Source organism: Sinohyriopsis cumingii, chromosome 12, assembly GCF_028554795.1.
Source record: "Sinohyriopsis cumingii isolate HCF-2022 chromosome 12, ASM2855479v2, whole genome shotgun sequence".
Classification (NCBI taxonomy): domain Eukaryota; kingdom Metazoa; phylum Mollusca; class Bivalvia; order Unionida; family Unionidae; genus Sinohyriopsis; species Sinohyriopsis cumingii.
In genome coordinates, this window is record NC_142972.1 from 112,898,945 (window position 1) to 112,926,678 (window position 27,734).

Sequence of the window (27,734 nt, forward strand, 5' to 3'; positions counted from 1 at the left end):
CATTGAATGCACAATTCTTTCATTGCACTTGGATGGAAGAACCGAGTTGAAATGTGTTAAGGGTGCCAAACCTAGACAATCTGAAAAAATGTTGAGAAGGGACAAGCTTGTCTAACTTCTATATACTGATTGATTATCCACCATGCAATGAGGGAAGTGAAGTTATTTACACTGTGAACCAAAAACCAAACTTGGCAATTGTTTTTGTGGTGCGTCATGCAGGAACATTGTCCTCAGTGAGGCTGATGTCCTGAACTCTTAAGCCCAAGGTCTAAGACTGGAGCTGTAGGAATTGGTAGGAAGTATGTGTCAGACATGTCAAGACTGATTGTGTACTCTTCATATCCTAATCGCAGATCTCAAATGCCATTGTAACCAGAAATGATCTGGAGTAGAACAACTGTGTGTGTGGTTTTTGTACTATCTACACTGCCATTTACAAAGAGAAAATTTCATTTTCTTATGTAAAAACATCCCCCCCTTCATGGAACTGCTTCTGAGTTTCTTCTTGAAGGTAGGACAAAAATGGAGGGAATTGAATAACAAAATCCGGAGAACATATGATATGGTCTGAATCACGATTCATTTTTCAAGAAGGTTATCATAACATAATGTGATCAGATAATTTATTTGCTGGAGAAATGCTTAAGCATCAATCTAATTTTGATGTCTTGAGGAAAAATACATGGTTGGATCAGCTTTGGAAACCAGACCATCTAAACTATTAGAGCTGTTCTCTCTATGCAGTACCAGTGACATTATGCAATAAACTAAGGAAAGTAAAAAATATCTAACATTCACTCTTCTCCACATTGTACAAGTGACTTAATATACTTTACCTCCTTCCAGCTCCATTGCTTGACGTTTCTTTTCCATGGACACCTCAAAGTCTTCTGTATTCTCTTCCTCAAATATCTGTTTTCTTTTGTCAATTTCCTCATCAATGTCACTGTCTGAGGCAGAGGAGCTGTCATAGTCACTCTCAACACCATTGCTGCTTTGACTGACAGAACTGACAGAACTGTCACGACTATGATCACTCTCGTCACTGCAGGAGTCTTGGCTGCTAGAACTTTTTGATGATTCAAGGTCAATTGGTTCCCACATGTCTAAACTCGCCTGAGAGATTTGAGCAGTGCCCTCATTGTCAGTAGTCGATGTAGTGCATTCAGTATTACTCTTTGTCTCATTTTTCAATTTCTGAAAGTAAAATACAAGAATTAGGGTTCAAATCTAACACTTGGATAGTTCATAATGTTGGTTTATTTTATACTATGCAAGTTGGGATTTAAAGTATCTGCATATTTAAAATAAGTCCTGAAATGTTTATAGCAGACAAACAAACAGGCATCATTTCAGTTCCTGTTGCTAACTTCACTGCTTTGGAAAACTGAATAATCTTCCCCAGATGGGAGTTTTGTTCACCTGACATTTCACAAAATAATTTCACTGCTCTGAGTACATCTGAAAGTATCAAAGCAGCTAATAATTAGGATACCAATGAGACAGCCAGCCATGTTAGTTACCCGACTATGCTTAGTTGTCTGTGTTTAATACATTATTGGCATACTGACTAGTGCACTGAAAAATAAGTGCCTGTTTGACTATACCATTTAATGGTATTAGCCAGAAATGATAAACAAAACACATATCTGAACCAATCATACCTATTTTTTTTTTAAATGCCATATTTTTCTTTAAATATCCATTCTAATTTCAAACACATTATGGAGTTCTGCAATGATCAGGTTGAATAAATGAAAACAATCTACAGAAGTCAGAAATATTAGCCAGAGTTGTTAACAAGTTAATATGGAATACATCAAATTCTTTCTTTTGCTATTTTAACCATACACATCAGATATAGACAAATTTCTGCTATTTATTCATACCAATCTGACACAGACCAAATTTTTGCTATTTAATCATACCCACTGGACACAGACCAAGTTTTTGCTATTTAATCATACTCATCAGACACAGGCCAAGTTTTTGCTATTAAATCATACTCATCAGACACATACCAAGTTTTTGCTATTTAATCATATCCATCTGATACAGACCAAGTTTTTGCTATTTAATCATACTCATCATACACAGAACAAGTTTTTACTATTTAATCATACCCATCAGACAGAGAACAAGTTTTTGCTATTTAATCATACCCATCAGACACAGAACAAGTTTTTGCTATTTAATCATACTCACCAGACAGAACAAGTTTTTGCTATTTAATCATACTCATCAGACACATACCAAGTTTTTGCTATTTAATCATATCCATCTGACACAGACCAAGTTTTTGCTATTTAATCATACTCATCATACACAGAACAAGTTTTTACTATTTAATCATACCCATCAGACAGAGAACAAGTTTTTGCTATTTAATCATACCCACTGGACACAGACCAAGTTTTTGCTATTAAATCATACTCATCAGACACATACCAAGTTTTTGCTATTAAATCATACTCATCAGACACAGGCCAAGTGTTTGCTATTTAATCATGCTCATCAGACACAGACCAAGGTTTTGCTATTTAATCATACCCATCTGATACAGACCAAGTTTTTGCTATTTAATCATAGCCATCTGATACAGACCAAGTTTTGCTATTTAATCACACTCATCGGACAGAGACCAAGTTTTTGCTATTTAATCATACTCATCGGACACAGACCAAGTTTTTGCTATTTAATCATACTCATCAGACACAGAACAAGTTTTTACTATTTAATCATACCCATCAGACACAGACCAAGCTTTTGCTATTAAATCACACTCATCACACACAGGCCAAGTTTCTGCTATTTAATCATGCTCATCAGACACAGACCAAGGTTTTGCTATTTAATCATACCCATCTGATACAGACCAAGTTTTTGCTATTTAATCATAGCCATCTGACACAGACCAAGTTTTTGCTATTTAATCATAGCCATCTGACACAGACCAAGTTTTTGCTATTTAATCATACTCATCGGACACAGACCAAGTTTTTGCTATTTAATCATACTCATCGGACAGAGACCAAGTTTTTGCTATTTAATCAAACTCATCGGACACAGACCAAGTTTTTGCTATTTAATCATACTCACCAGACACAGAACAAGTTTTTCCTATTTAATCATATCCATCAGACACAGACCAAGCTTTTGCTATTAAATCATACTCATCACACACAGGCCAAGTTTTTGCTATTTAATCATGCCCATCTGATACAGACCAAGTTTTTGCTATATAATCATACTCATCTGATACAGACCAAGTTTTTGCTATTTAATCATACCCATCTGATACAGACCAAGTTTCTGCTAATTAATCATACTCATCAGACACAGAATAAGCTTTTGCTTATTGCCTAACCATCACATTGATTAAAACATACTGATGAAATTGATGAGTAATAGATTGTTCATTTCCTTGAAAATTTCATACACTAGTATACCAGTAACCAGATTTGAAAAGCTGGTAGATTTTCTTTCTCAATTTTCAAGTATATGCTAAAAGGAAGAAAAATAAATTCATTGCCAAGACATAAAATTTATTTACTGTTTTGTAAGGTACATATCTTCAAAATATGACCAAGCAGCAATTGAGTTTATGCATTTTCATTGGTATAAATTTTAATGATCTTCATTTCCTAATTTTATGGAATGCAGACAGAGAAAGGTTGATTTTTGTAAGATCTTTAAATTCATACACTAAATCCATGAAAACCGCTTTAAATTCATAACACTAAATCCATGAAAATTTCTTTAAATTCATACCACTAAATCCATGAAAATTGCATAAAATTCATAACACTAAATCCATGAAAATTGCTACCTTGTGAAAAATAGTGAATTAACAGCAACAGCTCTTGCCAGACTTTTTTCATGAAAAGTGACAGTAATATGTTTGTGAAATTTGATATAAAACAATACAAAGGAAATATAACAAACTGTGTAAAGAAAGAAAACATTCATATACCTAATTATTAAATCAAACCAAAATTGTTATTTTTGGTTCTGGATATTTAAGCGTTAGTGTTATTCTTCCATGATTAACTAGTTTCCTGTCAGACTAGTCAATTTTAAAAATCATCAGTGTGAATGCAGCCACCATGACCAACCCATATGAGATCAAATACTAATTTTATGAAGACCTGGTGTCTCTTATTGCAGAAGTACCATAGGCAGATGAGCTAAATCATCTTTAGTGACTTCAATGCCAGAGTTGGCACAGATCACCAGGCATGGCAAGGTGACATTGGCAAATGCAAATGCAATGGACACCTCTTCCTGAGGAAATGCTCTGAACATGACCTCCAAATCACCAAGTCTTCTGGCTGCCAAACTGCAACAAGACATCTTAGATGCACCAATGATCAAAGCACTGGCATCTAATTGACTACATCATCATTAGGAGAAGAAACAAACTGTATGTCTTAAGTGATGAAGGCCATGACAAGTGCAAAATGCTGAACTGAAGAAGCACAGTGGCATCAGTTTTGAAACAAAATTTAAGATCAACAAAGTCAATGTTTTGCTGACCTGAATAAATGCTTGCAAAACCTAGATGGTGTACAGATGCCATGCCAAGAAGCTGAAGGAAAAGACTGCAGCAACAGTGTCCAAGATAATGAGGTTCTTACATGGGCATACATTCCAAGCAGCCATATTCTGCTGATGAAATCACAGTTGAGATGGTCAGGCCATGTCACCATGATGTTAGAAAAGCAACTACCAAAGATCTTCATCAAAGATCTGAAGGAGGGACAGTGATCTCAGGGTGGTCAGAAGAAATGCTTCAAAGATTCCTTCAAGTCATCCTTAAAACACTTCAACACTGACCCTGAGTTTTGAGAAGATCTCGCACAGGATCACTGCATTTGGCACAGAATCATCCATACTTGAGCTACAGAATTTAAGCAGAGGAGAATTGCAGAGCAGTGCAGAAGCTCAATTAACATAAATCTCAAAACTGCAGCACATCATTTATTGATCAAGCATACCCAAGTGTGCCACAGACAGTTCAGAGTACACAACAGCCATATTAGCCACTTACTTACAGAAACCAAACCAGCTGATGTCATGGTCATCTTCAAACTTTTTTAAGGATGAATTATGTGGCACTTACTGGGATGTCGTGAAGAAGAGAAATTAAGAAGTGACTCATTACAGCCAACTAAGCCCCTCCTAAAGGAGCGTGGTCAAGTCTGTGGGCTTCCTGCCTTGGTTTTTATGGCTCCATGGTTAAATAAATGGGGGCAAAGAGGAATTTTAAGCAGACTGGCAGTTTGTCAGGGACTCTTGCTAAGAGCATTTAGGCAGGGGACCTAAGAGCTATGCAAACTAAGGATGCTTCCCCACTGGTCCAGTTGGGCCTGGAACCATGGCTAACAACTGGTTCTTTTCATCCCTAAGATCACTGAAGGGCTCAAGTGATATTAGCCATTACCCTCAATAGTTTTTTGTTGTGATGCAGCAAAACCTCAGAAAAGTCCATAGCAAAATCCATACATATGTAGAGCAGCTCAGCCAACAGTGCCATTAACAGTGAGAGCAAATGTTTTGCTGTCTTAGTTATAGTCATTTTGAGATGCAACAAGGCAGTCATACACAACAACTCCTCCATTACAATGTTTCATGAGATTACTAGGAAAAGGTGGCTAACAAAGCTAGGGCAAAATAGCTACACACCCAAGTACCACAAGCTTCTTGAATGGGACACATGCCCAGGTCCCCAATAGATCCCTCCAGGAAATGCTCCTGAATCCAGCTAAAAGGCTTGAGGGTTATGCCCGCAAATGGACCCTGCAACTACCTGCTAAAAACTATGGATGCAGGGTTGAAGTGACCCTGATCACCCCAGAGTGCAGCAAGCCAGCAACTTTCTTGCACTGTAAAGTGTCACTGATCCCTTACAGAATGGCTTGTAACTTACTTACATTGGGAAGTGATTCTAATCTTGGCATTATTGAGTTCCTGACTCCCTTACACCTTGAAATGCCAATGGTTCCTGCCTGTAATGGATTGGGACCGCTAGAAAAGAAGAGGGGGAGGTGATTTTCTTCCTACTTCTACAGAAGCAGCAACTCTTGGCTAGGTCAAACACTTCATCTGCCCATAATCTGCAGAAAGGACATATGTCTACAAATAGGTAGGGATGGGTGTTGCACAAGGACTTTTTACTACCACATTATGAGCTTTACATGGCATACTGAAAGGTTAAAAGAAATTACCAAAACAAACAAATGACCAGAACAAAACAGTAAAAGGTAAAACATACCTAAACACCAGTACAAATAATAATGAAATATTTATGGAAGCAACACCTAAGATTGCCAAAAATTGGCACAAGATTGCCAAAAATTACAAAAGGTCATAGAGACAAATAAAAAAAAATGCAAGGTCTAGGAATTAGAAGTCAATTGCAACATGAAATTAGACATGTTATCATCACACAACATCCAAGAAGAACAATATTCCAAATGAAATGACTACATCATTGGACTAGGGGAGTGTTTATTTTTGTTTTAAACCTCCAATTATTAACTCTGTGTGTCTGTGTGTGTGATTTGGATTTGTAACACAGCTTTAGCAAAATTTCAGTTATATTGCCATGATGTCTGCAGTGTGGCAGTTTATAGTGATGTCCAGCACTGGGGCATCATGACGCAGACATTTAGCATCATGTCCCACCCATTCACATAATCTGACACCAGGCCGACCAGTCCTAAAACTAACCTCTAAATGCTGAGTGCCTAGCGAGGCAGCTGTTAGTACCATTTTTTTTATTAACAAAAAGTCATTGGTATTACACAGCCAGTGTTAAAACCTGCAACCTCTCACATCTGAGGCAGACGCTCTAACCACTAGGCCAATGGAGCAATCCAATTATTAACTAAATAAGGGAATGTTCACTTGATTATGGAATCAATGGGACAAAACTTAGGTTAATGATATTTTCAATAATTATGAATAATCATTAGAAAACATACCCAATAAAATTAGGCTGTAACAATCATTCTCCATCCATTCCATGTTCCCACTGCAGTGGAATGCATACCTGACATTTATTTAAATCTTTCTGATGTCAGATTTCTGAGCTGGGATCAAAGGACTCTTCCTCATTTTGTTTCAGCAAATTGCTTTCATTTTCCTTCTAAACTGAGAATGTCTGAATATGTTTTGCATCTTCTTGCTATTACATGAAATGCCCCATGTTTACAAATGTAGCGTGGTGCCCATTTAAATACATTTCATAATCTGTGAGAGAAAACCCCAAATAGCAATCATAACATTTTTACTTTATGGCATCCAGACAGTAAGCTGACTTGCACTGAACAAAACAGTTTTTCTCAGCTTTTAAATATTGTCATGTTGATAATTAGCAGTGGTAATAATAGTTATTTGGTAATTAGCAGTGGTAATAACAGTGTTTTTTTCCAAGGGACAAAACCTCACTCAAAGTAACTGACAGTAAATAAGGAATCAGATCAATTACGTATTTGTATGAATTAAAGTGAGGTATTTTATCAGCATGTTGGTAAAAATGTCAATGTGATGAATTTAGAAATAAACAAATATTCACGAGATTTCCATCTGCAAATCCAAATATATATCTGCGCATGACTCTATTTTTCTTTACCTCCAACAGTGCTTCCCTTTCCCGTCTCCGTCTCTCTATGATGGCATCCTCATCCTCCACTTCATCTGGATCTGGTACATCAACCCTTTGTAGATAAAAAGAATACATACATATTACACTCTGTTAAGCCAAAAAATACTCTAACACCCATATTGAGAAACCTCTGCAATGAGTGACCACCAGTCTTGTATGACTACAATTGTAATGCATGGATCAATTTTATTACATAAAAACAATGTCATGCGCAACCACATGCAGAATGTGACCAGCAACTACGAATTTTAGGCAATATATGCATTTTGACACTGCTATGACTGCTTTGCAAAATCATAAATAACACCAATTACCTTGATTTAATCCTATGTAAACATTATTGCCTGCATGCAAAGTGCAGATTGTTCTAAACAGCACTACTATGAATGACCGTTATCAGAAAAACAAAGACAAACAGCAGTGACCTAATCCTTTCTAACTATGACTGAACAAAAGTAGAATCTCTTCTAAACAAAACAAAAAAAATTGAACAAATTTTAAAACTGAGGATGGCTACTCATCTCCTAATTTTACTGATCATGAAGGTAGTGTCATTTGTTATACAAATGTACACTTGTACCAAAGTAACTATCATTAACTGTCATTTTAGTTTCAAAATCATGTGAATAACTGTTGAAATTAACCATTCTTTCTTCAAAGGGAATAGTCATGGATATACAATTCAGCTCATGCTATTTTTCAATTCACCAAGCTTAATATTTCCTTAAATATATTCAAAAAATGTAGATATCCTCTATATATTAGCATGTGACCAATGATCACCACAGTAAGAGAACCCTGTCATGAATCCAAAAATTAATGATTCAGGCATTATCCTGGATTATCAACAGGATAGGTGAAAAATACATACATTGAAATATATGGCATTTTTTCATGCAAAGTGAAGGGGCCAGTCTAATAAATTTATAACAAAATTAGATGAGTGAGGGAGTGGGTATCATCAGAGAAAGATTTCCTTCAGTATATAGTTGACAAAATGGGGGTGAGGGTAGAGGTATGCTTGTATAATCAGGGTGCAAAAGATTTGGATATGATTTCAGATTTATAATCCACCAAATTTTCTCTACAATTATATTTCACAACAAAAATGGAAATAACGGACAATGAAGAACAGTCACATTTGAAATTTTTCAGTTTAATGAAATTGTGAAAACTTACTCTTCATCAGATGAGACTTCCTGCTGCTCCAAATAAAGCCCCTCTGACAAACTTCCTGCAAACTTATCCCTTATTTCCTCTTTACGTCGCCGATGTTTGCGATCCCTAGAGCGACTCCGTCTTCCTCCATGAGATGAACTTGGCCTCCTTTGATCACGTGACCTGCTTCTCCGAGCACCTCTTGACATACTTCTCCTCCATAACCTAGACTGGTTCTGCCTACTTCTTGATCCACTTTCTCTCCTTCTTCTGAATCCATAAGAAAATACAAATACACCAATGTTACAAGTTACAGTTTTCCAAATCTCAGCAATGAATTTTCCATTCTGTAACAATAAAGGTTGGAGTCATAAAAAAATGTTTCCAAATCACCACTACAAAACCCAATCGATCTTTTTTAGCCAAATATCTTTTGCTATTCATCTATATTTATTTGTAAACGACATACAATGAGACCTAACCATAAAAAGGTCCCAACTGTTTCCCCATGGGCTTGTCAAGCAACAGACAGTTAAAATAAAAACTAGCTGGATGAGAAAAATATTAGAATTTTCTGGTCCTCTTACAAAGATAGGGATTAAATGTGACACAAAAATAAAAGATGTTAAACTAGAAACGTTTACATTTTCATAAACTTTATTTTAATTTATGATTTTTACTATATTCATAGTTTTAATTTCTAAATGTCAATTTTTTATTACCTGACTTGTAAATAAATGCACATTTTTATTTTGATCACAGACAGCTACGTGAATGAAATAATAAATTATGAAGACACTATGGTATTTTTTAAACACTAATGTTATAATTTCATAAAGAAAATAGATATCTGCCCAAAGCACTGACTGTTTTCAAGGGATACCAACACAAATTTATTTTATTATAACCTAAAGATGACTGAATTGTTTTCAAAAATTAAAAGAACTTCTACAAAAAATGCTCAAGCTAAAATCTCATGCCAAAATATTTAAGTACAACTTCAAAATACTATTATGCTGCCATGGATGTATAATAATGTAAAATATCGACAATGTCAATCCTATGCAGGGAGCCATCACAAACACACCAAAGGCAATGTGTCCTTTTCAAGCAAACCCCATGAAACTTTCAGCTTTTTCTAAAAATAATGTTTCTGATACATCAGATATAAACTCTCTATACATATAAGTAATTAAACAATTTGGATTTGACATGTCTTGCTGTAAATTTGAAATGACTGATTATGAAACTGCAAAAAAGGTATCCATTAATGAATCACATTTTCTAGTATAAATAAATACTATTAGAAATAGTAAACTTCTTTATGAGCATGATGTTACCTGTGAACAAAACAAATTCTAATCCAGTCACGAAATTCAGAAAAACTGAAATGAATATTTCTTTAAAAATCCCTGTTTATGGACAGAAACTCTTATGAAATTTGAAATTCCATGAAATAATTGCATATACATGTAAACATGAAAACCAACATGATTAAAATCAGATCTTGGTTGTACTATGTGAAGATCTGACCACTTAGAGGTCATGTTCTGGTGACCTATGTAATTACCATAATCACTCATTTTATTTGCCAATCTGATGAAAACTTGTACCTTTGCATTTGGGAAACTGCAGTATGGCTGAAGATGATCAATGTGAGCAGAATGATTTGCTTTGCTTTCAAATTTCTAAAAGCTGCATTTGCATTGGCTAATTCAAGGACACCAGAACATGACCACTATGTTATCACTTTCAGATCTTTATGCAGGTCAGTGGAGATATGATTTTAATCAGACTGACATGGAAGTATAAAATAAATGCAATGGCTGATTGAAAAGTTCTAGAACAAATGCAGTATCTTGAAAACAAAGGAAGCCAACACAACATTTGCTGCCTATAATTCACCTTTTTTTTTATGTCACATATACATAAGATATGGTGGCCAAATGGCAGATGGTTCCATTTTTGAACAGTGATTATAAATTTTTCTTATGGAAAATCCTTTACAAAGCTGATTTGGATGCTGCATGCTTATTAAATCTGGATTCAGTAGTTGGTTGAAACACCATGGTACTGGTAGGAATGGCAATGATGAAAGAAGTAAATGTACATGAACTGTAGGCCAACGACAGCTCTTAAAACATGTAGTTGATTCTGTGGAAGTATGTGATTGATGATAGAGATGTTACTGTCAGAGAGGTAACAGATGATTCAATATTCCTTAAGGAATAGCGAAGAAATTCTGACCTTATGCCGATTGGGTTTGTGCCCAAATCATTTCATAAAGAACTAATGAGTTGACGAGTTTAGATCTGCTGCGAATTATTATACAGGTACAAAGAAGACCATAACTTCTTAAATAAGACCTGTGATTTTGGAGAAAAAGTAATTTAAAGGTGTTTGATTATTAATAATGGCAGCTACAGCTGATGGTGGTTTGGCATCATTTGCATCAGGCTCTTCATGCCAGGATGCTTCAAATCAAGTTTAGTCAGACTTTAGTCAATTGTTTTTCTGAATAAGTAATTTACAGGGTTTGAACCACTTTGAATAATGTCGGATCAGCATCACTTCTAATAATTTAAAAATCCTTCATAACAAGATGTTCTCGACTATGCCAAATTTTGCAAAAAAAACTGGTCATGTGACATTTATAAAGTTTAAAATATTTTTTCTTGGGCACACTGCCTTCAAAGGATGATTGTTGACACATGAGAAACAATGCACAATGGACATATGGTCCAGCCACAAACCCACATCACCTTTTGACCTGATGCGCTTACAAAAAATTTGGGGGAAAATATTGTCGATTAAACTGTGTGGAGTGCCTGTGTCTCATGAAATTAATCCCACTGAGTTATCTCACTGGAATATACAAATAAAATTTGCCATGCAAGATTAAAAGTTAAAAAGAAAACGGCCATTACAACATGTATGACAACCCAACTGTGCTTTTGGAAAAATGTATTATCTGATATATAATTTTACCTACATCATAATGTTCAAAAGTTGAACTTTTCTCAGTAATTGCAGCTACATTTGCAAGTGGATTGGCATCTTTTGTACAGTTTGATGTCATTATGCCTGCATGCTTTCTGTCAGGTTTGGTCTTCTATTAAAGATTTTGGAGAAGTTTTTAAATGACTTTTCTATTTTTATTTACTGGGTCATATCTGATGGCAGATCTGCATAATTTGTATATAATTGAAAAATATTCTAGCCAGCATCCTGCTTTTCATACATGACCCAATTCTGAACAACAGTTTTGGAGAAGTAGTTTAAAGGTTTTCTATCCTCAGTAGTGATAGCTATATTTGATGGAGGAACAGCGTCATTTGTGCCACTTAAATTATCTCCTTTCTATCCTCAGTAGTGATAGCTATATTTGATGTTGGAACAGCATCACTTGTGCCACTTAAATTACCTCCTTTCTATCCTCAGTAGTGATAGCTAAATTACCTCTTTTCTACAATGCTTTCTTTTAAATTTCATCCAACTCTACCCAGCAGTTTATTATAATTTGTTCAAAGGTTTTTCTACCATTAGCAGCTATGGGTCATATATTACAATGGATCAGCATATTTGCTACAAATTTTAAAAGGTGTAAAGCTGACTTTAAAACTTTGTCATTATCTTGCTATGTCTATAAGAATTGTAATTATTCAAGGTCTATTAGAGACTTCTTATGACTGTATTAGTTTATTTTTATCAAAATAAACATAAAAAATTAATAACTTACTCTGTAGAAGGTGATGGCCTTCTCTCCCGTGACAAGTGGTCTCTGTCATCTCCATGAGGCTGAACTGACTGTACCCTGGTCAAAAATGACAAAACATCTGAAATAGCCTATTTAGCTAAATGTGAGAGAACAAGAATTCTTTGAAGGAAACGATGCTCCACTGGCCAAAAAGAATTTCCAGGAATCAAGAAAATATCACTTTATCTTTTTTTGAGTGCTGAAACTATCTGGCAGCCATACTGGCCATCAGATCAGCACCATTTTCATTTAGGACCAACTAGACACAAAAAAAATGTCCTTTTGTAAAGACCCCATGTTGATATGACCATACAAAAAAAAGGAGGAGTAGCAAAAACAAGATGAAGATGGTCATCATGAAGACTGTATCCTCATTTTACAATCATGTTGATAATAATTTTTAATAATGCGCTTTTTCTAATGAAGTTGTTCATTATTCTGTTTAAATAACATTTATTTTCAAAGTGTGCAACATATGAAAGATCGTTCCAACTGGTTTCAACAAACATCATGTGTATGCATAAAAAAAATCTGTGTGTTACATCACTGCTTTTTGTTTTCTTGCTGTGTCTGGTTCCCGTAATGGTGTTTAATATTATCCTGCAAAATCGGGAGTCCACAGAGCAGGGAACTTGACTAACTGTTGATACACCACCAAACAAGATTCGTTTTTTTCAAAAACACGCGACATTTAGTTCATGGGACAATCGTCTACATTGAAGATCAATTTTTGCATTGCTCAATTAGTACAGTATTGATGTCGTGAATTAATTAATTGGAAATAATAATGAAACTTCTTATCATTCTTGAGGATATCTCTAAGTGCCAGTTCAAGAATTCACTGAAACTCACTTGCCCTCAATGGTTCATATGTCAAATCAAACTCTCTGTTTTATCAAGCATTCATTTCGCTTGGCTACCTTGTTATCTTTGATCACAGTTATGAAAGAATCGGTTAATTTAAGGTAGTTTATGTTACATACACAATAATATTTATAAGTGTTTGATTGATCAAATGAAGCAAGTTCACCCGACATAAGACCGGGGCCGCTAGATTTTAAGTTGTAGGATTTTTGTGCCTTTTAACTTTTCTTTTATTCCACCTCCTTTTTTTGACTCAAAAGACATAATTAACATGATAATACAAAGGAGGCCAGCTTTTAATTCAGTGCAACAATACAACAAATACTTCCGTAAGTCAGTTATCAAAACACAGTCGGCACTTAATTAGGTTCTCAGAGAAATGCTTGCAGACATAGCTGTTACAGTAGATTGATGCATTTTATGTTTAATTACAAGAGGACACATTGCATTTATGATGATTACACTTAAAAGGAACTAAAAGATAGAACTAGAACACAAATTTCAATTGATAAAAATATTATTTAATTTGATTTATTTATTAAAGTACTGCCTCCACTCGGCATGAGTGACATGTTCATTGATCAAAATTTCCTTACACAACATCAATTGCAGTGTACTAGGAATGTCATTTGGAAAGAAAATGTACCTATTTTTAAATTTGATATTTCATAGAGCTGATTAAAATTTCCCAGTCCTATCTACCATTTTCGACGATAAAACGAGCGATACATCAAAGTTTCCATTGCCAATTTTGATCGCGATTTTCTTCAAGTTCAAGAAATAGGGATAGATTTTTGAGGTATTTTCTGGCTTAATAAATGGGATCCATGCCTGACCCCGCATTATAAGTGGGTTTGCGAGTTATCGAGGGCGTGGTGTATTTCAACCTCTAAATAAATGAAATCCTCATAGATGTAGTGGTGATTCTAACAAAAATATGTTACACAAAATTTTTTGTTGAATTTTACAAAGTTTGTTGCTTCTCACACAGAGTCATAATAGTAGTTTCAGTGTTTTTTTTCCTCATGGAAAAGGAAGCAAAGGGTCAAGGCAGTTCTTGTATATAAATGTCTATATGGAGCTGCACCAGAGTATCTTCAGGATTTATTCAGGCTTTTTTCAACACAGAACTAGTTGAGATCAACATCACATGGAAACCTTCAAGCACCAAAACCAAGAACAGAGCAATTTAAAAAGAGCTTCCAATACTCTGGTACAGTTCTGTGGAACAAGCTTCCACTACATGTAAAATCTGCTGAAAATGTTAGAGTATTTAAGAAGAGATATCCTGAGCAAGTATGTGTTTCTAATAGATAATGGAATTTAGTATCTTAATACTAAACATGTTAAAATACACAGAAATTATTGCTATCTTCATATAATGTGCATTGTTATAATCTCCTTAACACATTAAACCCTAGCAAAGAGTTAACGTGGCAGGAGGTAGTAGCCTACTGCCAAGCTCTGTAGCATCATGGTCATGCACGATACACTAAATTGGGTGGTATTACAGAAAGGTAGACAGATGTAGCTCTACAATAATACCAAATAATCTGGAATTTATAGTTGCACTACAAAATACAGAGGGAAAAACCTCAATTTTGTGTCTGGATTTTTTCTATCCAAAATTGGCCTGTGGTTGGAATCCGATTTTGTGTCTGGACTTTAGACTTTTTGGTCTCAGATTTAAGGCAAACCAGTATGAACTGCAAACAGACAGATGAACCTTTGCAAAAAATAGGATAAGATAAGCATTTGAAATAAAGAGTGGTGTTGATACAAAAATAATGGGTCCATTTAGGGAGAGAAAAAAATCCAACTTTTACCCTTCTGCTCATGCGTGAGCCAAATAGCCAATGAAAAATGATGTTTCTAACCCAAATAGGCAGTATATTATTGAAAGATCACATGGGATTTGGTATTTTCGGATGCATTTAGAAATAGCTTTCAAAATGTGTTTCCTACTCAAATTTCAGGCGAAAACAACAAAAACCTCCAGGGGTTAATGTGTTAAGAGGGCCTCAAGGGAGAATAGTCCCTGACTAATGAGTCACCCTCTATAAATAAAGCATTATTATTATTATTTGGGGGACACAGTACAAAAAACTGCCTGTGCTCTATGTGCAACATTCATATACCTGTTGCAAAATACATGGATTAGACATGTGTAAATTGTCATCCACACCTTTGGCATTTCATGACTAGTTCACCTATAAACACTGTCATATAAAACAAACAGGATATTTAAAGAAAAGATGCATATACAGTATTATCGAGATGTCCCATTCAAGATCAATTTGGCAGCTTTGATGGTCAGTTTCATGGGACAGAAATTAACTGATATCATCAGATGGGTTTGGTATACTGGGACATAATCCACAGTAGCAGAGTGGTTTTAATTAAAGGGAAGCAAAATATGGAGAATGGGATAAATATGGAACAAATCAGTTCTTTATATTTTCTGTAGTCTATAGCAGGGTGGTTTCAATAAAGGGGTGGTCATTAGGTAGGGTTGGATTATTTCATGATTCATATCATCTGCAATGTAACTTTATTTGACAGCTGATTATAATACATTCAAATGTAAATGTAAGACAAAGAAGTTATGTAAATGTAAGACAGAGAAATTTGAAGTGACAATTTTCTAGCAGAGGATCTTACCTCCTACTGGGTTCTTCCACAACATTCTCTGCTGGTTTATCAGCAGATTTTCTTGTACTCTCACTCTTGTCTCGCTCTTTCTTAACATCAGCTTCTTCCTTCCTGGAACTACTCTTCCTATCGGAACGTCTTTCCTCTTGTCTTTTCCTCTCCTCAGCACGTGGTTTATCTCTAGCCTTCTCCTTTTCTTTTTCTTTTTCATTCTCTTTTTCTTTTTCCTTCTCCTTATCTTTACTACGTTCTTTATCTTTCCTTCTTTCATTCTCTCTGTCTCTGCGTCTTTCCTTATCTTTCTCCCTATCCCTTTTCCCCCTATTCCTATTTCTATCTCTATCTGAGTCCCTGTATTTGTCTATTCCATGTCCATAGTCAATTACAGCTTTAACCTGAGAACGATGAGAGTCATCAACCTCACTGAGTGCATACTCATACAATTCTTGATTGTATTCAAACACCTCCCTCTCACTGTAGGAATACCTCCTATCTCTTCTACCTCCATTTTTTTGCCAAGCTTCCTGAGGTTCAGATTCATCATGTTCTACTTCACCCTCCTCCTCAGAGTCGCTAGCTCCGCCATAACCCTGAGCAATCATACTCATTGCATTCATACTGACAGCTTCAACACGACTTGACACTTTCACTTTAGGTTTGGACTTCAACGCCTCTGCCTCAGGTTCCTCCTGGAAGGTTGGTGTTCTTCCTTTCAGGATATCATCCTGTGCTCTATAACCACGGAAGTGACCCGAGTTATAACTCTGCTCATTTTCTGAGATATATTCCTCCTGACCAGTCACATGCATCCGTGTATCTTGGTTCTGAGAAGGTTGTAAAGCACCCTCTAGCAAAGCATCTACCTGGTCATCTGTAACACCATTCAACTCTGCTTGCAATGCTGCTCTTGCTGCCTCTAATCTGTCCAAATCACTGTCATCAACTCCGTACTTCTGTGCATAATTTCTGTCATAGCCTTCCTCTTCATCAAGCCGTCTTCGCTTCCTTTCCCCCGACTCCAGGAATTCTGGCTCATCTTTAACATCTCTGTCTAATTTGTGTTTCTTGTGCTTATGTTTATGTCTGTGCTTGTCTGAGCTATGTTTGTGTTTGTGCTTATGTTTGTGTCTTGATTTCCTTTTCTCCTTCCGGTTTCTGGATCTGGACTCGGATGATTCTCCTTCTGGCTCACAGCTGCTTCCAGAAACGCCATCATCACTGTAAAGCAAATATAAGATGTTGAAAGTTGTGTGGCTAATTGCCAAGGGAAATACTCCATTTACATTTGTTAAATTTAAGTTGTGTTTAACAACACTACTGCATAGACACTACCATGGTCGAAGCAAATAACACCAATAAGAATTTTGCCAATCAATGTATTCATCCAGTTTTAATTTCTTTTGGTCATTGTTAATTAACTAATCTGACATGTAATTAACTGTAAAAATGTTTGATTAATTTAAAAGCTAAAGAAAATATAGCAGTATATAGTGTTGCTGCAGCTCAGAGGTGCATCCCAGACACACTTCTGAGTTGCATCTCGTCCTACAATGCTCACCCTGAACCTGCTACAGTCCCAAAATTAGCATCCTGTCCAAATTATTCATTTTAAAATTGAAGCTCTACTGCTTGCCTTCTCCAGACAGGCATGTTCTCACTTTTACATGCCTTCTCCAGACAGGCATGTTCTCACTTTATCATGCCTTCTCCAGACTGGCATGTTCTCACTTTAACATGCCTTCTCCAGACTGGCATGTTCTCACTTTATCATGCCTTCTCCAGACTGGCATGTTCTCACTTTAACATGCCTTCTCCAGACTGGCATGTTCTCACTTTATCATGCCTTCTCCAGAATGGCATGTTCTCACTTTATCATGCCTTCTCCAGACTGGCATGTTCTCACTTTATCATGCCTTCTCCAGACTGACATGTTCTCACTTTAACATGCCTTCTCCAGACTGGCATGTTCTCACTTTATCATGCCTTCTCCAGACTGGCATGTTCTCACTTTAACATGCCTTCTCCAGACTGGCATGTTCTCACTTTAACATGCCTTCTCCAGACTGGCATGTTCTCACTTTATCATGCCTTCTCCAGACAGGCATGTTCTCACTTTAACATGCCTTCTCCAGACTGGCATGTTCTCACTTTAACATGCCTTCTCCAGACTGGCATGTTCTCACTTTAACATGCCTTCTCCAGACTGGCATGTTCTCACTTTATCATGCCTTCTCCAGACTGGCATGTTCTCACTTTATCATGCCTTCTCCAGACTGGCATGTTCTCACTTTATCATGCCTTCTCCAGACTGGCATGTTCTCACTTTAACATGCCTTCTCCAGACTGGCATGTTCTCACTTTAACATGCCTTCTCCAGACTGGCATGTTCTCACTTTATCATGCCTTCTCCAGACAGGCATGTTCTCACTTTAACATGCCTTCTCCAGACTGGCATGTTCTCACTTTATCATGCTGACATGAGTGCCAAGACATATTTAATTTTAAATTTGTAACAATCTGGTTCATGCTGAAATGTGACTTGTTTACAACAGATGAGAAGTTACTTTTGCAATAAATTTTTTATTGCAGCTGGCAAATGAAGAAACAAGTACACTGGTAAAGTTTCATCTGCCAATAAAAACTGAAGGTATCTCTTTTAAAAATAATAATTACAGCAGGTAGAGTTAAAGATAGCATCCAGCCATTTCATTCAAAGTAGATCATGAATCCTCAATTTAAAGTGAACCAAATATTTATGGAATACCCCATCATTTAATCAGAACAGTGAACTCATACCAGAACAAGTTTCAAGTTATGTGAATAAATCCAAATTAAAATTGAATCTGTACAGTTACTTCCTCATCAAGCCATGTACAGAAATGCACAATACACTTAGAATTAGCAAGATTCCAATCAAATGTCCAAGACTAGACCCTGCACACACAAACAATGAATACACAAATCATGAAATCATATGTCGAAGCATACAAGTAATCAAATGGAACATCCTTTGCTAGCAAGTTGGTCTGACATATGGTTGTGCACAATGCTTTGCTTCTGGGTTTGCCTTTAACATTGTTGTGCACAAAGGCATTTTGTCTCTCACTAAGGCTAAAAACATATTTTACAAATACATTGTGACTGGTATCTTCGTACTGGACAGTCCTCTGCTGTGTCCAGTGTGTGCATACAATTAGTTTCTGAGTTTAGAGGAATCTTCTACTGAGCTGATCTACACACAATGCTAGGGCAAATTACAATATTCCAGACATTGTAGGTCAATGGAGACACACGTCTGCACATGTCCATGTTACGCTGTAGAGTACCAACTGTTTCATGTCACTATGTCAAGTTTGGTATCTTATGTTACGTGTTTAGGCTCGAATAAACAGTAACACAAGAAAGAGTGAAAACAACAAGCTTAGAAAAAATATAAGAATTTATTTCCCTGGAAAATTTCTTTTCTAAAGTTAAATTTCCAGGTCATTTCCAGGATGACATTAATTTCTTCAAGGTTCACATATGACCATTACTGAACAGAATTAAAGAACATTTTATATAATAAATCATGCATTTTCTAAATCTAAAGATGGTTCTCTTTTAAGACCAGGGCTGAGCAAATCCCATAGCCCGACGTCCCGGACTAGTAATTTTTGAAGTCAGACAAGTAAAAATTTCCAAGTCACTAGTACGGGACAAGTGCTTTTTAAAAAAGTCAGGCTAGTCCTTACTTTCGTGCTTTAATCACTATATCTGCCTTTATTTGGCCAATCATGCCCTCTGGGCGTACTGAATACTTGATTCTACCCCTCTTCATGTATACATTTACATCCTGTTACCGCTTGACTGCATATTGGGCTAAGCAACCAAATTATCGACAAATCAAAACACGTCAAACAAAAGAAAGCCAGTATGATCAATTAGCAGTGTTGTAAGCGGTTTTGTTGCAATGAGTTTACTCTCTTGATCATAATGAGCCGCTCACTATGATTTTAATCCAGCGAGTCAGTGTAATGAAATTAATGAAAGGTACTTTACCGACATCATTGTTGGTTTCTTTTATGAACTGATTAAATGACAGTAATGATTCTTTAATTTATAATTGATTATACAGATGATTAACTTCCACGTGCGATATTTTGTTTGAAGGGAAACAATTGCGCTAATTAATGAGCTGTTTCAGTTTGTATTTAAAAGAGAAAATTGATGTTATGATCACTTTATAAGTAGTTGTCAAGCAAGCTTATAGTTACTCTGTGGATAAAATGAGTTTGCTAAATTATTTTCGCAAGGAATGTAATAACAGCAATTTGGCGAAGGTAAATTTGTTTGAAAATGGAGGGATAAAACGTAAGACAGATACTGAGTGTACGGTAGTTATTTCTGAGTGTGAACGAGGATTTAGTTCAATGAACCTAATCAAGACTTCTTTAAGGAATTCCTTAAACCAAAAGAGTTTACAAATGCTAATGAACATTTCTGCAAATGGACCAAAGCTTGAGGACTTTAACCCAGACACAGCTATCAACAGCTGGCTTATTACTGGTGCAGGTGGCAGACATATACATGAACATATTTTCAAATCCATCAGCTAAAACATATATACATGAACCTAAAGAAGCCAAATGTATAACAACCAATGTTTTTGAAAACTTAAATTCTTTTAAGAAATAATTATGTTGTATATTATTTTATTTTTTTCTTTCTTTGGATTAAGTACATACGTCTCATCAAATCTTGGCAAGAGATTACCATTTTGGGACCAGTGAAAAGTAAAGTGGGACTAGTGAAGAGTAAGGTGGGACTAGTGGAGAGAAAGGTGGGACTAGTGAATTTTCTGAAACCCCTTGTCCTGTACTAGTGGTTAAAAAAAAAAAAAAAATGCTCAGCCCTGAAGACTCTCCAAAACATCTAAGCCAGAAAAGATGATCATGTACAAAATCACAAAATGTATCACACGAAACAAGTGATTATATTCCTATAAATTGGCATGTAAAGTCATTTCAATGTACAAAATACAAATTCTAACTTTATTTTGCTGACCTGCATTATGTTACTAAGTGGGAACAACATAATGAATATAAATTAGTTTTGTTTCCTTTCAAACCTTTAATTCTTAAGAATTCTATAGCATTATATATATATATATATATATATATATATATATATATATATATATATATATATATATATATATATATGCATCTTATAGAAAGTAATCATTTCCTATTACAGTATATAAAAAAACAATCAACACAAATAATTAGAATCTTGTCTTGAAAAGAAGAGAGTTTAAAGGAGACCAGAAACCAATGGAAATATACAATAATAATAAAAGTACTACAGCAGAAAACCTTATTCTGAAGTATCATCTGCGACCGTAATGCCAATATTTAAATATTGGCTTATCTTCTAGGAGCTGAATTTCCGTGACCTCGTATGCAAAATTTCCGCACCTATTCGGTTACTTTCGGGATGTGATGTTATAGTAGCGACTCCAGCAGCCCAAGTGGGAGTTGCCAGAGTAAAAGACAATACCGTTTTGCGTTGCTTACGGGTGCAATAGAACATTAAGAAAAGCCTGCTGACATCTTTTCCAAAAGATAAAGGCATAATGAAAGAATGGGTACATTATTACAAACGAGTCGATTTCAAAGCAACACCATACAGCACTATGTGCTCATTACATTTCTCAAAGGAATGTTACAAGAGGTATCATGAAAAAATAGCAGCTCAAAGATATGCAAATGCCAGGCCTAGACTAAAAGTTGGCGCTGTTCCAGACATACCTTTGGACATTTTAAATCCTGGGAAAAGTGTTAAATGTGTGAGTTACGAAAACAGGCAGAAGGACGAGTAAGTGACCACAAAATGCAACAATCAATCCACATCTTTTATCTAAAAACAGCAGTGCTAAAAACAAATCTGATAGCCAGACACCCTGGGCCCCTTCTGGTTTTAGTTCCGGCCCATCCTGTATTCAAAGTGAGGTGCCCGTCAGGCTTGTCGAAACAAAAATTGTTTGCCTGAGGAAACTTTGATTGCGCTGGTGAAATGAGTAAATGTATTTTCAAGATGTTGACATACATGCCTTAACACGGCACAATCTAAATCAAATCACCACTGTCCTAGGTGAAATTTAGATTTGATTTTAATCAATTGGAAACTTTGCTAAAAATAAGATTCTAAACCGGCCATGTTTCGAGAAAACACAATTTTCAGTAATCTTATAAAAATTAAAAATTAAAAAAAAATGCATTGTATATATGTAATAATTGGAACTGATATAAAACTATTCCTTTGGCAGTTTAAAAAGCAGCGATTAAAAAAAAAAAGAGGTCAAAGTTTCACATTAACTGTCTGACAATAGAATGGGGGTGGGGACTATTGACCCCCCCTTGCCCCAATGTGCGACCGCCCATTTGACGTGCCTTTTCTCCCTGTGATACGCTTCATTATTCCCCCATGACAAGCCCCTTTTATTCCTTGTAATTTAATCATGATAATTAAACTTTTCATATACGGTAGAGGAATGTTAGGTGTTAACTGTCCGAGTTTCTTTGGCAGAAATGGAGATGCAATTCTGTTTGCAGAGAAAATTTCAAAGTGATCATTCATTTAAGCTAATTGGTGACAATTTTATTCTTTTAATTTTTTTTTAATACTATAGTACTGTTGTAGTTGTTTAAAAATCTGAAATTTACTTGAATAATGTTTAATCTTCACTGAAGAAGAAAAAAAAGAAGAAAAAATACTGTTGTATGATATTAATTATTTCGTCCAGTGCCTGTTTAGACGTGTGTGCATGTGATTTGAATTTTTAACGTAGCTTTAGCAATTTTTTAGTCATATTGCTACGATGTCTGCAGTGTGGCAGTTTAGACTGTGGATTGCATACGTTATATCTATTTATAAATGGTTTGGGGTTGTTTTGTTTTTTTTCTTTTCTTCTGACAAATGAAAATTGACAGACATAATGTAATAATCGGGACTTCGCTGCGCAAAATTGAGAGATATTACGAGATCAGGAGGTAGATGAGGAAATACCCCCAAACTCAGGAGGTTTTTCTCCCGGCTTGAGAGTTGACAGGTGTGAACTGTCCGGGTTTGTGGAATTTCATTCAGGACTTTAGTGTATTTAAGTCACCAGTCCGGGGCCTGCGCCTAACAAATTTCTTTTAGCACTTACCAGTACAGTACATAAACTATTATATCAGATTGCAGATTCAACTTTTGAGTGTGCAACCCAAATGTGGTCTCCTGTCTGCATCGTTCGCCAATGTTTATGTTTGTATTCAAGGACTGGCTAGTATAGCGTCACGGTACCACGTGATCTGTCGTCTCATCAAAACTCGGCAATTTATGGAATCGTGGTATCTTCCACGCAATATAATCACTACCCGCTTACGATATTTAATTTATAAGCATTGCAGTCGAATTAAAATCTGAAGAGAATTTTGATTTCTAGTCTCCTTTAATCCTGAATTTATCTGTGCCAATAAAATCCCAAAGAAGATTTTTCAAATAACCTAATCTCCTTTTATGACGATCTGGTTAAAAATCCATCATTTAAAAAAACATTTTCAAAAGGGTTGATTTAAATTTTGACAAAAGGCCTTCAAAATTATATACTGTTGTATAAACAAGGACTGAATTTTCTGTAAAATCAACTTGTCTTCTTGTAATTCATTATACCAATCCCCAAACCTGTGTTGATACAGGGGCTCAAATCTTTTTTTAAATATATAATACAAGAGATGAAAATTCCTCATTCCAGCTGAGATTCAACAATTTGGACTACAAATCTGGTGTAAAACCTTTCGTTTTCTAATACGGTTTCCTCCAAATATTCATACCCCATTTTTCATATTTTTAAGAGTGGCTGTTGTCGTTAGTTTTTCTATTGCTCTTTCCATAAATACATGGCTACAATTATACAACTCGACAAAATGCAATTGTATATATATCTTTTAATTAAGGAAATGTATTATCCACGTAGTATGAATATAATCAACCAGTGCTGCTCTTTTCAATACCATAACCCTAATGAAAATAGGACAGTCTTATGGGGCCCTGAGTGGCCGAATGGTCTAAAGTGCTGTCAGTTACGGATCACTGCCATCTCACCTCTGTCTACGTGGGTTCGAGTCTCGGATTCAGCCAATGTGGGTATGTGAGAAAGAGCTTGCCAGTAGCTTCTCATGGGTCGATGGTTCTTTCCGGGGTTTTCCCGGGTTCTTCCTCCACCATTAATACTGACTGCCATGTATAGCCTATCGTGTGCTGAAAGATGGCATTAAACCCTACAACAACAGCAGCAGTAGTCTTATATGTTCCAAACTGTCATTCAAAACTACAATTTGTTTGTAAAACAGATGCTGAAATAAGTATATCAATTTTCTCTCCTCTTTTCTTAACTTTGTTACCAATTAACACATCAGAATCTGAAAAGGTCAATAAAATCACTAATGCATAATACAAAAAACCCACAAACAACAACAACAAAAAAACAGAACACTGATACATTGTTTTTAAACTTATGGAATATATATGCAACATTTCTAGATTCTACATGCATAATATTACATCAACTAAGCAGAATGTAAGTTTATGTGCTAAACAAAATATAAGAAATAGTCACTTTCCTACATACATCCCTCTCTATTTATATGTTGAAACACGAATCACATATAAGAATATTTCATCGACATTATTTAATGGGTGGGGCTGACAGTTTCCTTGGAATTTTCATCTCAAAATATTCAGAGTATATCTATCAGTGATGAAATGCAAGCAATTTGTGTATTATACTGTTCTAGAAAGATTCATCAAATGTGATTATATGATTTATACTGTCTGCAGGCTTAAACAGTACTGTAAATGAATTATGGAATGCACATCTATATTCAGATGAACAAATTTAACGCCTGGTGCATGGTTTTCAATAACAAAAATAATAAGAACAATAACATGGAAAAGAAGACTGAACACCATTATGCCAGTTGGCCTTGTCTCAATGGTTATTTTTAGAAACTGATACCACTGCATGTGACATTTCAAGGAGGTAAAAAGTACAGGCGCCATTGTGAATTGGCAGAGGCACTTTTCCCATATGACTTTACATATACCACACACAGATGTAAATTATGGAACAGTCTGCTGATATTCACATGCAGTTGTAAATTATGCCTTAGGAACAGTCTGTTGATGTTCACATACAGTTGAAAATTATGCCTTAGGAACAGTCTGCTGACGTTCACATACAATTGTAAACTATGCCTTAGGAACAGTCTGCTGATATTCACAAACAGTAGTAAATTATGCCTTAGGAACAGTCTGTTGAATATTCACTAGCGGCTGCTTGAAGAATTACCCCCCCCCAAAAAAAACATACCTGATTTGTCTTCACCATATATGCTTAGTCCTACATGTAAATCCTTATGCTGATATTTATGTTGTGGGCATCAACATCTTACAGCCTAACTAATGGCGTTGTGTAGCGTGTTTTGATGTCGCCTAACATCGTTGCAAAAGTCAAATTTTCAGGAATATTTCAAACAACTGACAACTAAAATAACAACGCTTTTCTACAAAGTAAAGTCATAATGTTTTTGCCAGACATTACTTACTCTGATGTTTTTTCTCTAATAAATTCAAACTTTCACCACAAAAAAAAGACCTATTTTCAAGTTTCATTGGGCTACATTTCAACTGGCTGGAAAGTGATGAAAGCCGGGGATGCTAAAATTGGGTTATGTTGAAATATTATTCTTTAACAAAATGAATAAAAATATATTATGCCTATTAGAACTGTAAGCAACGGTTTGTTTCATCCCAAAAACTTATCCCCAATATATACCTACTTGAACTTACGTCTGCATACCTCGACTACTGTCGCATTGCAACAAATTCAAATGTCAACAGAACGTGAAAATGCGTCCATCTGCTAGTATCATATTTTCATTCCGCCAGGATAAAGACAGCACAGTAAGTATATTAATTACACATAAATTAGTGGAAGAGTGTCGATACAGGCTGCAAAGTGTGAGATGTTCCTGAAACTTTGATTACTCATTCCGATGTCGTTGACATCGGAACACGCTATACAAGGCCGTTATTTAGAAAGTAAGACATAGCACCTAAATAAAATCAACATGTCCTATGTCTTACATTGTAGGTCTACATATACGCTGTACAACAAATGCTCAATGTTTCGAGATTTTGTGTGTGCAGGTAATAACGTTGTTTGCACAAACAAAAACTACAAAAAGGATTAAACTGTATTTGCTAACTTGTAATTTCTAGTTCTTAAACCTTCACAAACATACCAAATTTATGAACCTGAGATGAAATTTTACATTTGGCCCGTTATCTTACGAAACGCGGTCAATGGCCATAGACCAAGTACTGGTTTCGTGAACCAAACTCGCAATGCTCAGTTGGCTAATCTAGTCAAATATGTTGTATCAAAAGTAAAGTAAACTAAGTTATGTTCAAATCCATTAAAACTGCATAATTGTTAAAAATAGTACCTAAATGCTGTAGATTCAGTCGCACTTATTACGTCCGTCTCCATTTTCATTCTTTCAACATCCGGTTGATTTAATATGCACGTCGAATGGCATAAGAAAACCTGTTGCAGACGTACAGGATGATCTTGCATAAACACAGAATTTTCCTGCCGGTATCTCTACGAAGTACCCACTATTGTAATATAAGCGTTGAGGTCAGTGAATCTTTTAGCAGCTATGTGTATGACAGTTCTTGTGAGGGTAAACTTTAAAACAGTTTCAAACACCATCATCACCACAAGACAAAACAAAACAACAAAATAGGTCGTTTTGTCATGGGCGATTCAGACACGCTGTTTTATCCTACTATATCATCAGGGAGGATTCTGCCCACGTATGTGGGAAGTTTGGCCCATTATACTTTAATATAGACCTTATTTTTCTTATAAAAAAACACATGTAGATTCAAAAATATTTATTTTAAGTACCATACCAATGGATGAAACAACGAAGACAATGTATTGGGTTGCGGATACCTGGTACACTCGGAGTAACAGCACTACGACTACTACTGCAGCTGTGACCAGTATTCTGAAAGAGAGAAAAAGAATTTGTTTGCATTTTTTTATTTTTTACCACGACAGAAAGAAGCAGCCGTATTTATTCTAGAAGATGAAGAAGTAAATCTTGAACTGTGTCTGACAGAAGGAAGGAAGAGAAAATAAAGAGCTGTGTGTGTGCTACAAGATAGTTTGTCAAAGTTAAAGTGACTAGGAAAAATGTCAAAGATTTATTTAGTTAAACACAAGAGAAAGCAACCGTCACGTGGCAAGACTTCTGATCCTTCCATGATTACATCCAAACTCACCGAAAATGAAATTGCAGCAGTTACTACTGCTACTAATAACAAAGTAGCAACAACAACAGAAGTAGTTAATGGGGGCGATATAGCGACAATGGAAAATCAAGTTAAAAAGGTCGTGGGCCTGTATAGCGACAATGGGATTTGCCATTAATATAGGGATAATAGGAATGGAACAGGTAAGGTGACGTCACGGTACTGGAAATAGGCAACAATGTAGCAAAGGCTGACCTCAATCGGACCAAACAGCAGGGGAAA

General features: G+C 35.7%; 1 protein-coding gene across 9 annotated transcripts in view; it reads right to left on the minus strand.

The window, feature by feature from the left end:
* Nucleotides 1–26,760, minus strand: part of LOC149787270 (uncharacterized) — a 72,750-nt gene extending 45,990 nt beyond the window's left edge. For all 9 annotated transcript variants that reach the window (XM_089977770.1, XM_089977772.1, XM_089977774.1 and 6 more), the window contains exons 1-6: nt 26,636–26,760; nt 16,113–17,321; nt 12,570–12,644; nt 8,852–9,100; nt 7,640–7,724; nt 840–1,200 (exon numbers count right to left, since the gene is read on the minus strand). In XM_089977770.1, coding sequence (XP_089833896.1) covers nt 840–1,200; nt 7,640–7,724; nt 8,852–9,100; nt 12,570–12,644; nt 16,113–17,321; nt 26,636–26,685 — 2,029 coding nt within the window. In that variant the 5' untranslated portion in view covers nt 26,686–26,760. The remainder of the gene's footprint in view (nt 1–839; nt 1,201–7,639; nt 7,725–8,851; nt 9,101–12,569; nt 12,645–16,112; nt 17,322–26,635) is intronic.
* Between the last annotated feature and the right edge of the window lie 974 nt (nt 26,761–27,734).